Source organism: Taudactylus pleione, unplaced genomic scaffold, assembly GCF_031769625.1.
Source record: "Taudactylus pleione unplaced genomic scaffold, aTauple2 ptg000015l, whole genome shotgun sequence".
Taxonomy (NCBI): domain Eukaryota; kingdom Metazoa; phylum Chordata; class Amphibia; order Anura; family Myobatrachidae; genus Taudactylus; species Taudactylus pleione.
Genome location: NW_028284417.1, coordinates 37,332,042 through 37,347,500, shown reverse-complemented (window position 1 = coordinate 37,347,500; position 15,459 = coordinate 37,332,042). Strand labels below are relative to the sequence as shown.

The following is a 15,459-nucleotide window of genomic DNA, read 5'->3' as shown; positions in this document are numbered from 1 at the left end:
TGTCTATCTGTTTATCTCAACTCTCTCTCTTCTATACATATCTATTTATCGAATATCTCTATCATCTTTGTATCTAATATCTATGTATCTGTCTCTATCTCATATATCTCTATCACCTATCTATGTATCTATCTATGTATCTATCTTACATCTATCTATCTTACATCTATCTATCTATCTCATATCTATCTATCTATTTATCCCTGGGCCGTAGCTAGGGTAGTGCGGCCGGTGCCATCGCACAGGGCACCACAGGTCAGGGGTGCTGTTTGGGCTTCTCAAATTTCTGTTTATTATCATTCTTGCTTGTAGCTTCCTCTTATTTCATCCCCAGCATCTCCTGGTCTCTCCTATCTCTTCCCTGGCCCTTCGCCATGAAGCCATGGCCCTTATTTGGGTGTATTATGTCCCTTTCAAAAATGAGGGGGGCGCCAATGCTCTTTCTGGCACAGGGCATCAAAAAGTCTAGTTACGGCTCTGATCTATCCTACATCTATCTATCTATCTATCTATCTATCTATCTATCTATCTATCTATCATCTCATCTCATCTCTCTCTCTCTCCTATACATATCTAACTATCTAATATCTCACTCTCTCTCTATCATCTATGTATCTAATATATATGCATCTATCTGTCTCTATCTCATATATATCTCTATTATCTATCTATCTATCTATCTATCTATCTATCTATCTATCTATCTATCTATCTATCTATCTATCATCTTTCTCTATTATCTGTCATATCTATCTCATATATATCTATCTTTATCTATTATCTATCTATCTATTGATCTATCATCTATATCTAATATCTATCTATTATCTTTATATCTCTATCTGTTATCTATTTATCTATATATTATCTATCTCTACCTAATATCTAATATTTATCTCTATTATCTATCTGTCTATGTCATATCTAGCTGTCTATCTATTATCTACCTATATCTATTATCTCTCTCTCTCTGTTATCTATCTCTAATATCTATCTATTATTTATCTATCTCTATCTAATATATATCTATTATCTATCTATCTATGTCATATCTGTCTATCTATCTATTATATATCTATCTATCTAATATATATATATATATATATATATATATATATTGATCTCTCTCTTTATCTATTATTATTATTATTGTTTATTTATATGGCGCCACAAGTGTTCCGCAGCACCTTACAAAGTACATAAACAAATAGGTTGATTTACATTCACTTACAGTACAGTACAATACAATACAGAAAATGGGTAATATACATTGCTACATTCGCGACCATAACCCCAGATATGCAACAATGCAAAGCAAACAAGTGTTAGGTACACTGGTAGAGAGTAAGAAGTAGATGAAGGTAGAGTAAGGAGAAGCACAAGAGGGTAGAGGGCCCTGCCCATAGGAGCTTACATTCTATCTATTTATCTATCTATCTAATATATATATATATATATATATATATATATATATATACATATATATATATATATATTGATCTCTCTCTCTCTCTCTCTATTATCTATCTATATATTTTGGTCTAATATCTATCTCTAATCTATCTATGTCATATCTATCTAATAATCTATCTATCTAATATCTATCTAATAATCTATCTATCTAATATCTATCTATCTAATATCTATCTATCTATCTATCTATCTATCTATCTATCTATCTATCTATCATTCTCCAAATATTTTCTACAATCTGTTTCGTGCAATTACACACAGTCTTTACAATTATGCACCCTTAACATAATGACAGAATGAATCATATCATTACTTGGTAAATCTTAGCGCAATAAACAAGTGGTTACTAAGGACATTTGGAGAATCCCCCGCCTTGGAGGAAGATGACAACATGGGATACAACAGACTGTACATAGCAATCCGTCAGCTTGGGCTTCAGTTGGACATTAACTAAAGTAAAATGTGTAATTAGCAGTTACGTTAACGTCAAGCATGTAGTGATAGCAGCACCGTTCTCCGCCCACAGCACCGCCACAACCACAGGACTCCCGTACACTACTGTCACGGCGCCGGCGTCCAGGTAGTGACCCAGCACAAGGACAATTCCTAGGGGTCACAGGCCGGAGCCCCGCAATGTGTCCCACCATTACTGCGCCATGGCGGCCGGCAGCCAATCAGACGGCTGCTTGTGGAAGGAGCTGTCCAATGGAGCTGAGCTGGGCTGTGTGAGTGGCAGTGAGGGGGGGATACAGAGAGCTGGACCAAGAATGAAGTTTACTAACTACAGCGCTGGGATAGGAACAAGTTAATGGGCTTCCTCAGCTCGCACTTACCGCTGTGTATCACCCAGGCACTTCCTCACCGGAGTCCGCACCGGAGCCGCTCTCCACGGGGCACAAGGCAATGAGGTGAGGGGGATGTGTAGATCTCATTCTGTACAGCATTACATCCTATTCCACAGGTTCAATACACCGACTAGATAATAGGATAATCTGCATGTACCTACTTCTCTGCACACGTACTATTTGTATCTGTAGGAAAGGAAGCGATTCATAGAAATTTTCTGTGTGTGTGTGTCACTGTTTGTATATAATAAAAATATCTATCTATCTATCTATCTATCACATATCTATCTATCTCATATCTATCCTATCTATCTATCTATCTATCTCATATCTATCTATCTATCTATCTATCTATCTATCTATCTATCTATCTATCACATTATCTATCTATCACATTATCTATCTATCTATCTATCTATCTATCTATCTATCTATCTATACAGTATCTATATCTATCTATCATCTATCTATCGATAACAAAACGAACCAGTAAAGTGCTAATTGGATTTTATTTTTATATTTGAGAGAAAAACACTGTAAAGATAACCCAGTGAACAATATAAATAAATATGCATTGTATCCACAGGACTTACAATGTCAGAAAACATTACAGCTACAAATTGTAACAGCATTTTATTTTGCAGGTGTATATTAAAGCAACTATGTATATATATATATATATATATATATATATATATATATATATATATATATATATATAATGTTCAATACATACACAATCAATGTACGTTTATATACAAATTTCATAGCAGATTAAACATGTGGCATTAGATATAGATAGACAGATAGATATGAGAAATAGATGGATAGATGGATGGATGGCTAGGGTCCTGCTCTGACACCTCCCTGGAGCTATGTGTAGGTATAATGTACAATGCCCGGGGAATGGCTGTGCCCGAATCACATGCCAGTGTCACGCTGATGTTGATCTCTCTGCTCCCTGCACAGGGTAACGCTGTATCCCAGCATATGAGGCCTTCTGACCTGAGACTGACACGCCGGCAACCCTGTACCTGTCCTGGAATGACACGAGCTTCTGTATTGGACAAAAGAAAAAGTGACCCCATTGCTAAAGTGTACAGAAAATCCCCCATACCTGGATATCACGTATCACTGGAAGCGCCTTCACTTATTATTATTAGTGTCCTCGGCTGCCTATTTCTCCCTTTACATGCTCATTGCTTAGGAAAAGGAGCTGATTTTATCTCTCACCCATATTGATGATTCTGTGGAGTAATATATACGCCAATAAAGGGTTAGTACATAGCCATGAAGGAGAAGTCCAAAAACGCTGCCCGGACTAGGCGGGAGAAAGAGAACAGCGAGTTCTATGAACTGGCCAAGCTGCTGCCCCTGCCCTCTGCCATCACCTCCCAGCTGGACAAGGCGTCTATAATCAGACTGACAACCAGCTATTTAAAAATGAGAGTGGTCTTTCCTGAAGGTAGGTCCTCATTATACTTGTTTGTCTTCCTCTCACTCATGGGCTGATCTGCTAAACCTTGGACAAATGTGTACAGTATGTAAGGTTCTGTGACAGCTTCATAGCTCACAGACTTTGGGTCTCAGCCCTGCCAGAGATCCTGCCTCTAAGTCCTTTGTCCACAGGCCGGCACACACAGCACGGTTATACTAACATACACATTACTTTCTCTCTGCACACCCTGCCAGGCCGGCCTCCCCTCACCCCTAATACCAGGCACCTTCCCCACTTGCACTAGGGCTTCATGATTCAGCAATCAGTTGTAAGTTTTGAATGTGCACTGTCATTATTAATATAGCTAAAATAAATAAAACTGAGTACATCAACATCACTATCTGATGCTAGGAACAGAATAACAATTCTATCTATCTATCTATCTATCTATCTATCTATCTATCTGTCTGTCTGTCTGTCTGTCTGTCTGTCTGTCTGTCTGTCTATCCATCATCAGTATTTGGCTAATGTAAGTCCCATGGCTCAGATGTGCAGTATGATCAGTCGCTGTACTGTGTAATTATAGTCTGATAAAACACGGGTTCTCGTTTGCTCTTCATTCTCTCATCGCTTACTAGATAAAAAAAAATAAACCTATTGTAAACTCCAAAGTCAGTGATGTCCCTAAAAGGATTATTAGCTATGATTTGTCAACTCTCCCAGTCTCAGTGGGCTCCTTTTCTGCGTGATTTCCAGCAGATCTCGTCAATTATTTCTGCCTAGGTAGCTGCTTGTTTGATCAGAAGAAGCATATGGTGCAGCTTGCAGGGCTGTGCCTAATCATGGGAGGAAAAGAATAGCAGCTCCCTGTCTCTGGGTGTGGAGAGAATACCTCAATACACCTGGGGATAGCCTGGCATAGTGCGGCAGAGCTACAGAAACAGCAGTCCAAAGAATATGCTAATTTATCTCTAAAATACATATACAAAGCTCAACACTACCAGACTAGCCCGAGCCAAGCAAATGGTGGTATTGTTACACCTATAGCCTCCTTGTTTTGCCTTTAATATTAATCTAATACTTTTCTGTATGGACTTTTTAGAGGTCATTAGGAATCATGATCACCCCCCCACTCCCTAATTGTTTATATAAATTATAGTTTAATTAGGTGCTGGGCACATTACATCAATTTAGTTCCAAAATCTGCGGGAAGAGGAAAATAAAAATGATTACGAGTGTTTCTCTTATTTACTAGAAATTCATACATTTTAGACGGTCGTCAGATAAGAATTATCGGATCGATTATCAATTGACGATTATTATAATGCTACTGGAATATCCCAAATCTCCATCTATTATATGATTACATATTGTACAAGCGACCTTTTTCAATCAAGAATTTACTCTGAAATAAGAGAAACATAAGCACACATACAGAAATGTACTCCAGCTTTTCTGAGAATACCTAATCTATCTATCTATCTATCTATCTATCTATCTATCTATCTATCTATCTATCTATCTATCTATCTATCTCTGACAAGACTTGATATAGCATGACTGTAGTAATTAATGTTATTTATGTTTACCGCACCATTACAAATTAATGCTATGACCACTTATTATGAACTATAAGTGATAGGGTTACTCACCTACATTATTAACAAAATACTGACTTGAGTGGAGCCTTCATTTTTATTTTATTACTATTATTCTAAACCCGATATATCTCAGTATCGGTAGTTAAGGGGCACCCAGATTAGCTGGCACAATACCTTTGTATGTGTGTAGTGTTGTGCAGGGACACTGCACATTCCCACGTGGTTCCTGTGTGCCACTGTGCTGCTGTGAGAGGTAAAGAAGCGATGGGTGTTGGGTTTCAATGTTTATTTTTCCTACAGAAGTTTTTCTCATCTCAGGGCCTTTAAACTGTGCACTTTCCTCTCAGCTACTTCTCTACATTAATCCCCCCTTTTTGATGTGGGCTTAAACATTGATGTGCTGAACTAAACTTCTAATAGAACAGTTAAACCCGAGATTTATGTGCTACCAGCAGCAAACAGATGAATATGTGTAATGTATATTTACCTTACATAGAATTATTGTAAATTGGATTTATAGCTAGCGTTTTTACACCCTCATAAAATATAACCTGAATTCGCCCCTTAATGTGATATCAGCCTGATCCATCTATTATAGTGTTCATGTCCCTAGCTTTTCAACTAGGGCTTTTAGTTAGATCATTAGTAGAGACGTTTGCTGCAATTATCTAATATTTCCGCTGTAGGGAGATTACAAAATGATAACCTGTTATTTAAAGTTCCGCAGCCATACAACATAACCAATAATTTGACTTTAGGTCTAAATATCATTATCCATCAGCACTTCAGCAAATTAGAGTATATCTCAGCCCATGGTGATAGAGTGTATTGTCAGGTGGCTAGACAAACAAAAAGAAGTCAATAAAAATTAAGTGAAATACTAGCTAGTTCTCAGCCCTTTAGTAAATGAGATGCTATCCGTGTATTGGTTAATGTGAGAGCACTAGATATACGGGGTGTCATCATGACATCACAATTAGCTTTACAATGAGTGTCAACTATAAAAGCAATAATTAACCCATACACTCAGGCCCATGAAATGACAACTGGCTTATTTGTGGGAAGCTTTTAGCCGATATACATTTGTATATCGAAATGTATTTTTCGTTTTGGTCCCTACGCTGAAAATGAATTCACCTTTTGATTGTCTAGGGTCTGCTTTTAGTTTTTATATAATGTATTCATTGTCACACTCTCTCAAGATTTATAGTTTGTTTAAGCCTATGTTATGGCGTTTACTTTTTATTACCATTACTGATAAATAATATTAGAAAATTATTTCGGGAAGCATGAAATCCAGAATTTGAATAATGTTTTTCATATTTTTTCTTATCTCTCCTCTCTCATTCCTGCTTTCTTTTTCATTTAGTCAGATTGTTGTTATTATTATTATTATTTTTATAATAATAATATTCATAATAATAATAATAATAATAATTATTATTATTATTATTATTTGTTATACTTTAGAAAGAAAGCGCACACAAAAACGACATGTTGGCTCATACAAAGCGCAATTATATACACACAGAAAACATCAGGAGTCGCTTCATAGTTTCAATAAACTGCTTCCGATAATTTATGAGAAATATAAAATATTATCTTTCGTTATATCACAGAGTAAAAGGAAGTCGAATGGCCGAACTCCAAAATCAGACAATAATATCTTGTGCTTGGTATCTTAGTCCAACCCTGCCTATACTCAGCACATGATTATGCAGCACAAATACAGCCTGTAAAATTCTCTTTATTATCACGTTAAGGTACAGTACCTAAAATGTCACATGCTACAGTATGAGATCTTTGCCGGCCAACATCTTCTAAATAATGTGGTTCTAGATCGTTGATCTCAGTTATAAACGACATTAATAAAATAGTTATAGGAATAGTTAACCTATAGCATCAAATTGCTATTTTGGATAAAGCAAATTTTGTATGTGCTTAAAATGAATGAGACGCATTAAGTTAGCCGTATGATTCTTTTAGAAGTTATGACATCTTGTTAATTGCTACTGTATAAAGCGTGAATTATAAAATAGCGAGCACATAATTATAGCGCTAGATTTTATGAATAGGATTCTCTTACTTATCTGGGGTCAGGATGCTACAAAGAATGAATATAAACCTAGCTTTATATCCGGGGTCCTGACAAATGCCACTATACGTAATTATACAAGGCCACACAATTAGATTGGTTTGGCTATAAAATTACACTTTCTATGTTGTAGTCATTTTTATGATCACTTATCATGTTAAAGACGCCGTCAGACATCAATCAAGTAATGCAACAGGAAGACAGTGAATGAATGTCCTTAAATAAGGCGTTTCACACTGGAACTGACACGTTTATAATATGTAAAACAGTGTTTCCCCGATTGGTGTACATTTCAGCATTATCTAACTAACTAGAAATAATTTTCAACACTGATCATTTTTGGAGACCGCGTTACATAAAATCAACAGATTTTATAGCTTATTAATAGTTTCCGGAGACAGAATAGGGAATATTATAATTGGAGAGGTAAGAGACCAAACCTGGGACATAGTGTACCATTAAGGTATCTATAATTTCATCCCTTCCAGGCTAAGGATTGTGCATATTGTAGGCACCTGGTTTGTCATAAAAGAAAATTAATACATGTTTAAACTGTGTGTTACTAAAATAGAATTACTATTCAAAGTATCCATATTTAGACTATTAAGAGGGTTGAAATAAAATGATTTCTTTTACATTTCGGAGATACCGGCGCTAGATCTATGAGTACACATTTCTGTAGCCTGGGGTGATCACCTAAAAACTCAATGGGTTTGCACGAGTGCAGCCAGCATGACTAGGATGTAGTGTCACTACACTGGTCAGTGGGGATTATTGCGGGCTGAATAAAACGTCACCATTATTAAGAAGATTGGATGGAAAGTGGAAGTTTATGTCCTTGTTGGGGTTTTCACATCAATGTCAATATTGTTTAGATTTTGCCTGTGAACAAGTGTAATATTGACATAATCGTTATTAGAAGAATGAATGAACATGTCACGCAGTGTCCAGACTTGTGTTTTGAGTTATATAGAAGTATAGGACACTGCCCGTAGGTCTGTCAGAACCATCATTCATCACGCTAAATCTAACACCTCCCTCCGTTCAGTTAATGTACTTGTTCTATACTTTTTGGAACAGGTGACGATTTACAATTATTTTGTGTAGCATATACAAACTACCTTGTGTGATCTCTCTGAAATAGTATAGATATTCAAGTGTATTAATTGTGGTTTGTGTAATATAATCTTATATGTATAACTTCTCCAATTACTATTGCATGTTTCAATCCATAAAGCAAACTGTGGCCTCCAAACAGTAAACAATCGTCCCATCGTGAATGTCTAACCAACAGAGGAAACTACTAGTTGCAATTAATTTCCATATACATATTTTTATATTTTAGTTGATTTTCTTTTGTTTGAACTTCTGTATAGAGAGGTAGTTTGGCCATCACCGACATCTTTTCATTCATACCCCTTGCACCTAGGGTAGTTACCCCCATGACCCCTACCCTTTCAGAATAAGGGGGTAAGGTGCTTCCTCTAAGCGTGCTATGTTGGTCCCGGTGCTACTTTAGTGGCTGAGTAAATAATTAAACATATACACTTAAAGGAATGAACGAATGAACAAGTTACTTGTAATAGGGCAAGTGCGATTGTATTTAATTATTTGCATTTATCACAAGTGAAGTTAGAATGTCACCTACAGTATGCTTTGTCTATACATTACAGTGTTGGTCATGCCCCTTATGAAAGATATGACTATGCCAGGTCAGACCAAAGCTTGCTTTGCCAAAGTGCATTGTTTTCAATGGAAGATCACCGTCGGCTAGAAAAGATGCTCATGGGTTTTAGTTTGTTCACCTTTCTGATCCCTAGCATTATCGCATTTGTTTCGTTTTGTCCGTCTAATGAAAGGTTAGCCTGTATTTTTGGTGCGTTTGTTCATTTTTTATTTTATTTTATTACTGTAGTTGTGCTCAACCAACCTATGTTAGCTGGTACCTCTGGTTTCAGCATGTCATTCTTCTGTGACCACGAAAGAGGCAGAAAATAGAATGGACAGTACTGCAATAACTATCTGTTGAACAAACACATAATACGCAAGTTTCCAAACATCCCTAATTATGGATATGCAATCAGCCATGGAACACTTTCAATTTGGTGTTGTCCCAACAGACATAATGGCTCTAGAAGTAGGGGCGTGACTTTCTGAAGAGTAATTTTCCCCCAAACTGGTGCATATGGGTTTTTATTCAACCACATCGTATGGACTAATTTTTACTTTTTTGACTGGATTTTGGGATGCAAACTCTGCTCCCCTATCTAGGGAAAATGTGCCCTTTATTATAAGTACGGTTGGGTAGTAAATGTGCGACTTTTCAACATCTTTATCAATTTCATCCTGTCCAAGTAGATGTGGAAATTCCCTCTCACCTACTCACCCGGCTGGACAGGACAAAGGTGAACTCTGTTCAGACAATCGGGTGGAAAATGAGGATTAAGTTACTCATTTTAATCAAGTATGGCAGATAAATGCAGAAGGATTGTTTTTGTAAACTATATTACCGCATAGTACCTGCTCATTAAATTATAACCTGTGTTGACCACTCCCTTTAGCACAAAAATAAATATGATAGTAGTATGTACTACCATACAAATTTACCATACACAGAAGCTAAGTTGTGATAATAAAAAGTGCAACAACATTTGCATATAGCTAACACCAAATACATGTAAGCTTCATTGTGTACATTTGTAGTCCTTTCACACATTATATTCATTATCCATTTTAATAGTTATATAGATAAAAATTTGTATATTTTTTCTGTACTAAATGAAAAGTAATAATTGTGTATTTACTAGATTGTATTATAGTATTAACACACACCTACACACCTCTATTACATAAAATCACCTCCACACTTTGTTAAATAAAACTGAAGTACTTACAATTATTTTCACATTTTTATATTCATTAAAACTATGTGAAACCCGCATGTTTTATGAAACGGTCCTAACAACACAGAAAAATATAAGATGAATATATGGTGAAATGTTGTTAGATTTCTGTAAATGATTATCTGGATATATAGTTATTGAAAGAAGCAGGCAAAAAGAAAACAAATTTCTAATAAAGTTAATCTAAAATAATTCTTGGCTTTTAGTATGTTCCCATCTGAGAGATGTAAATTGTAGTAAGTGTCCTACAAGGATTTTCGGTGTGTGCATTATGCGGGTGATTTACTAACGAAGTTACATTCTGCCTGCTGCTGGTTCTGCAATTGTGTCTTGTCCAATCAGCTTTTGAGAAACAACACCCCATCTTCATTTCATCTTGTTTTTTTCCCCCAAAACAAGTGCCTGGGTAGAATGGAGGCTCTCAGACCTGCCACTATAGTGATAATGATCAGCGTTAGTAAGACAGCTGATATATTTTATAGACACAGTGGTAGGCTGAGTGTATACTATGCGGTGGATTGTTTCTATTACAAATGATATAGCACTGTATGCCTTAGAATTAGTAAAAGCAGAATAAATTAGTGTTTAACTGCAACCTCAAGACAACAGCATGTAACAGTAAGGAAAATGAGCACATACGTCTTATTGTTTATGATGATGAAATCATTGGTGATAAGTGAAATAAGGGAGAACAGCATAGGGCAAAATGATTTTATTATAACACAAGGAACGTACAGCATTTAGTAAGCTTTTTATTTAGAGTATTTCTCTGGACAATGGGTTTCATTCACTTAAGACTAATATATTCTGTATTCTGTATAAAAAAATCCCTCAAACACCAAGGCCAATTTGTATGGAAAAAGGGAGTGAATGCACAAGCCCTAGCCATGTATAATATCCATGTTCCTATGGGCCGTCCAAATATCAATGTGTCGGCTGTTGTACTTCCAGCAATGTCCGCTATCAGGTCATGCTATCATCTGAATTTATTGTAAAATGAAGAACGGAATCATTATTCAATTGAATCTCAACTTACCACTGGAGCATTGTTCAAATAGGAAGTTTAAATAAGCATGATATATTTAGGTGTTTATTCTTGTGTTAAATGTGAATGACATGAAATGGTTATTAGTCCTTCCACAGAAATAGCTGTAACTACCTCTTTATAACTGCTCACTCATCCAAGTAATGCTTTCATGTGATAAAGGCTCTTAGGACACACAAATGGTGCTTTCCGTACCATTACTGTGTGTCATGCCTCATTCTGTGATATACAGAACCTCTGGCTTTGTCCTGCCTTAATGTATTGCAAAATAGGTAAGTACATCCTTCAAAGCCATATCTACTTAATCTATAGCATAGATAGTTACTTATAAACACCCAGTTACCTCTGGTATACTATTTAGCTCACTTATACAAACAAACAATGACATACTAATCCCTCTCATTTTATTTAAAGTAATATATGACCAGCACCAATGTAGTTAAATAAGTTTAGCTTGCTGGGAAGCTGATTTGTTTACTACCTGACCAAAGCTCTGCAATCCTCTGTCATGTGGATTTAACACTAGTAAGGTAACTGGACCAAAAAATAAAGAAAAAATGTTGTAGGTGGAATTAAAAGAGTTCATGTAGAAAACAAAGGCAGATTTACCTTAACCCCCACTCATTGGGTTTGCCAAGGTCCCCGATGAAACTAACCCACACCGCAACTTTAGCCCTCATCTTTTTCAACCAGCTGAGCAGGTGTCAATGCTCCTCCCTTGCTCTCCATAGTCACATGAATGGGACGTGTGTGGGATAAGGGTTATCGACACCTGCTTAAAACTTTTTTTGTTTTAAGAGGCCGTTTGGTGACCCTAGAAATCAGCATGATGTGAGCCATGGAATAGGAGTAATCTGGCCAATGGTGCATCAATTATTAATTATACTTTTCTCCCCATATTAAATCTTTCACGCCAGCTAAGCCTATGTTTTTCGTTGTAAGTGGCGTTCTTTTGTTTACGTGTTCTAAACACAATCGAAAGAGGTAATTAAAGGTGTAATTTCCACCCACACTGACATCTTAATGTTCTTTCTATCTGTTCAGTCAGGTAATTTTTGCACATGTAACACCTGTAACAACCTAAAAAGCAGACACTGTTCTGCAATGCTGATGAAAGTCACATCTCCCAAAAGTCCTATCACAACCTATATCGGTTATCTTCAGTGCAGGAAACTTGTACAGCTGAACAGGATCCTCCTGTATGACAAGGACTAAGGACATACTGTAGGTGGATATTATAAAGAAAGAAACAAGCAAGCAAGCAGAGGTGTGGTTAGTTAGGGGTGGTGGGGTGCTTTGCTGACACCTATATCATTAACAAATGCCATATACTGATTTCTTTATTTTAAGGTTTTTTAAAATGTTATTTTTTTCTGAGCACCTTAGCATCAGAAAACATTTTAAAATGTTTTTGATAAACCTTTTTTTTAGTTTGCCAATGTAAAAGATCTAATAAATAAAGAACATTTCTTCAAAATCAATCTGTATTGTGTTTATCTATTTAGCCATGAGAACCATGTGCTTTGTAAAATAAAAAAATACATTTTTTTATAAAAAGAAACAAAATACTTGAATTATAGTGGTTTGGTCAGTTTCCTTCCAAGATCAGGAAAGTTTAGGCTCCCAAGATGGGATAGTAAGTAATGACACAACTTAAACGTGTTTTTTTATATTTGCATTGCTCGAAAGTTAAACTGATGAAGCAAGTTCTTTATGCAATTAATCTAATTAGACAGCCATAAGGGAAGAATAAAACCAAGGTTTAAGTGACAATCAATGATGTTGTTACAGACAAAAGAAACATTGATTAAGACGGTAACGAAGGTAGTCACATTGTCAATGGGTCAAAGTTACAACGTGATCTTGTGTTGTCCTTTTAATATTCAGTCTATTAAATGTAATTCCGCTATCAGCTATGAAATGCCTTGTTTAACCCAATTTGCAATATGCTATTATTTGGAGGCAAGGTAAGTATGTTGTCCTTTAGTAAATTAGATCACCAATATTATAGAACGATGCACAAACATGCCATTATAAGGATGACCAGTGATAAATATATCAAACGTGCAAGAGACCCCCCTCCCCCACATAGACACTGTAGGCCAAATTATTCCCAAAACGCCTTCTATTTTGTAAGGATGGAAAATTCCGTCCAGGGCACTGGAGTGCTCCCCTCTTCTCCATACAGGGAAACTGCCCCGGATAATGATGGTCAGCTGCAAGTCATTTCTTAGCACTGGATAGATTGCACACCGTGACTGCGGCAGCAGAACACTCTGCGTCTGATTTATGTACAAATAATAACGACAACAAAAACAAAAAAATCCGTAATTTCAGCGTTTTCTGTGAATGTGATATGTTTTACTGCAGCCAGCTACTAGTGATGTATGCAAGACTCCGGATCCGTTTTTATTTTTAATCCGTATAATTGTGCCATGTGGAATCTCGGTCGGTTTCCTGATCCTGCTGTGCCATCCTGTCATTATGTATATCACAGTGACATGCCTTCTTCTATTTAAGCAACCAACACCTCAATTAGTGTCAAATATTTCCTCTCCATTAGATAATGTACATTCATCGTATAAACGTATCATGTGCAGCCGATGAAAATGTTATATATCTCTTATTATATAGACCACCGGATTAGGCAACCAGTGGCACTCCTGCTGTAGTGGAACTACAAATGCAAGGGTGGCAACAGACTCTGGCAACTGTGGTTCTTGAACTGGTTTGTGTAAATTTGCTTTCCATGCTGGGACTTGTAGTTCTACATCATCGAGGGAGCTGCACGCGTTGCCTGCTCAGGATACACGCAATAACATCCAAATCCATAACTGTGCGTAAAAGTATAGAGGAAAGATTGTCAGTCCCCGCTCTGTACATGGGCATCGTTCTGGAGATGGGATTTTCTAGGAGTTACTAATGAATTACTTTACAAGAGTTTGTAACTGGGGATGAAATCTATATCGGCCTAGTAAGGAATTCATTGTGAAGTAGCTAGATCAATTTCCCCTGTAACACATACGCCGTGGATGAGCTGTGAGGCCGGGGCTGTCTGGTGCTCATTACTCATTCGCCAAGAACTGGCCTAAATGATGCCTGTGGGATTAGGTCAATTTTAGTGGATCTACTCCGCCTCATTTGGTTACTAATTGGTTTCTTGTTTTATAAATCGAAATCTCATTTTCAGGAAATTACAAAGACCGTGAAGCTAGTCCATTGAGGTAATCCACAGGTCACGCTGTATTAAAATGGAAATAGATTTCCACAGTGCTGTAAAGTTTAAAGCAACAGTGACATCTCTGTCTGATTTCACAATAAAATGGAACCCTCTTAGTTATTACAATGGTAGCATTCAAAATGCAAAGAATATAAAAAATATGTACAACACATATACAGTGTAGAAAGATGCACTCTCACACTGTATATCGTTGATTGTATGTATATATATATATATATATATATATATATATATATATATATATATATATCTCCTTAGACACAGCTGCTGGGAAAATTCGATGCTGAGAGTTATTTAGTTGTTTTACCCCCTCTCAGTAAGCTGCTTGATTCTATTTGGTGCTTATTATTTCACCAGCCTCTCCAAATTACTAGGGGATGCTTAAATCTCGTTTCCAGTGTAATCCCGATGAAAGGGATGGCGAGTTTCCATTTATTTTTTAAATAGACTTAATCAAAGGATTTGTAGACTTTACTGCGGTAGGTCAAGTGCAAACATCACGTGTAAAAGTGTATAAAGAAAAAGTTAAGTGCACACATGCTACCCCTCCCCAATTCATGGAATAATCTGAACTACACTTACATAGTATCTATCTGTACATATAATATGTATCTGCATCTCTATAAATCAGTATTGTGATGTGGATGGAAACACAATGAAATGATAAATTCAGGTAGAGTATGAAAATAATGTTCAGTAATGAGTGGTACGTGAGAGCTCCGTAGTATAACAATTACACATAACTCGCTTTTATACCACAGTTTTTTATGCATTGCTATCAAAAATATATTCTATGACAGTTGTAACAGGAGAGCTGG

General features: G+C 36.4%; 1 protein-coding gene across 1 annotated transcript in view; it reads left to right on the top strand.

The window, feature by feature from the left end:
- The first annotated feature begins 3,608 nt into the window (after positions 1–3,608).
- SIM1 (SIM bHLH transcription factor 1) overlaps positions 3,609–15,459 on the top strand; it is a 75,561-nt gene continuing 63,710 nt past the window's right edge. Inside the window, exon 1 of the mRNA XM_088470962.1 lies at positions 3,609–3,783. Within this exon, the coding sequence (XP_088327088.1) occupies positions 3,609–3,783 (175 nt within the window). The remainder of the gene's footprint in view (positions 3,784–15,459) is intronic.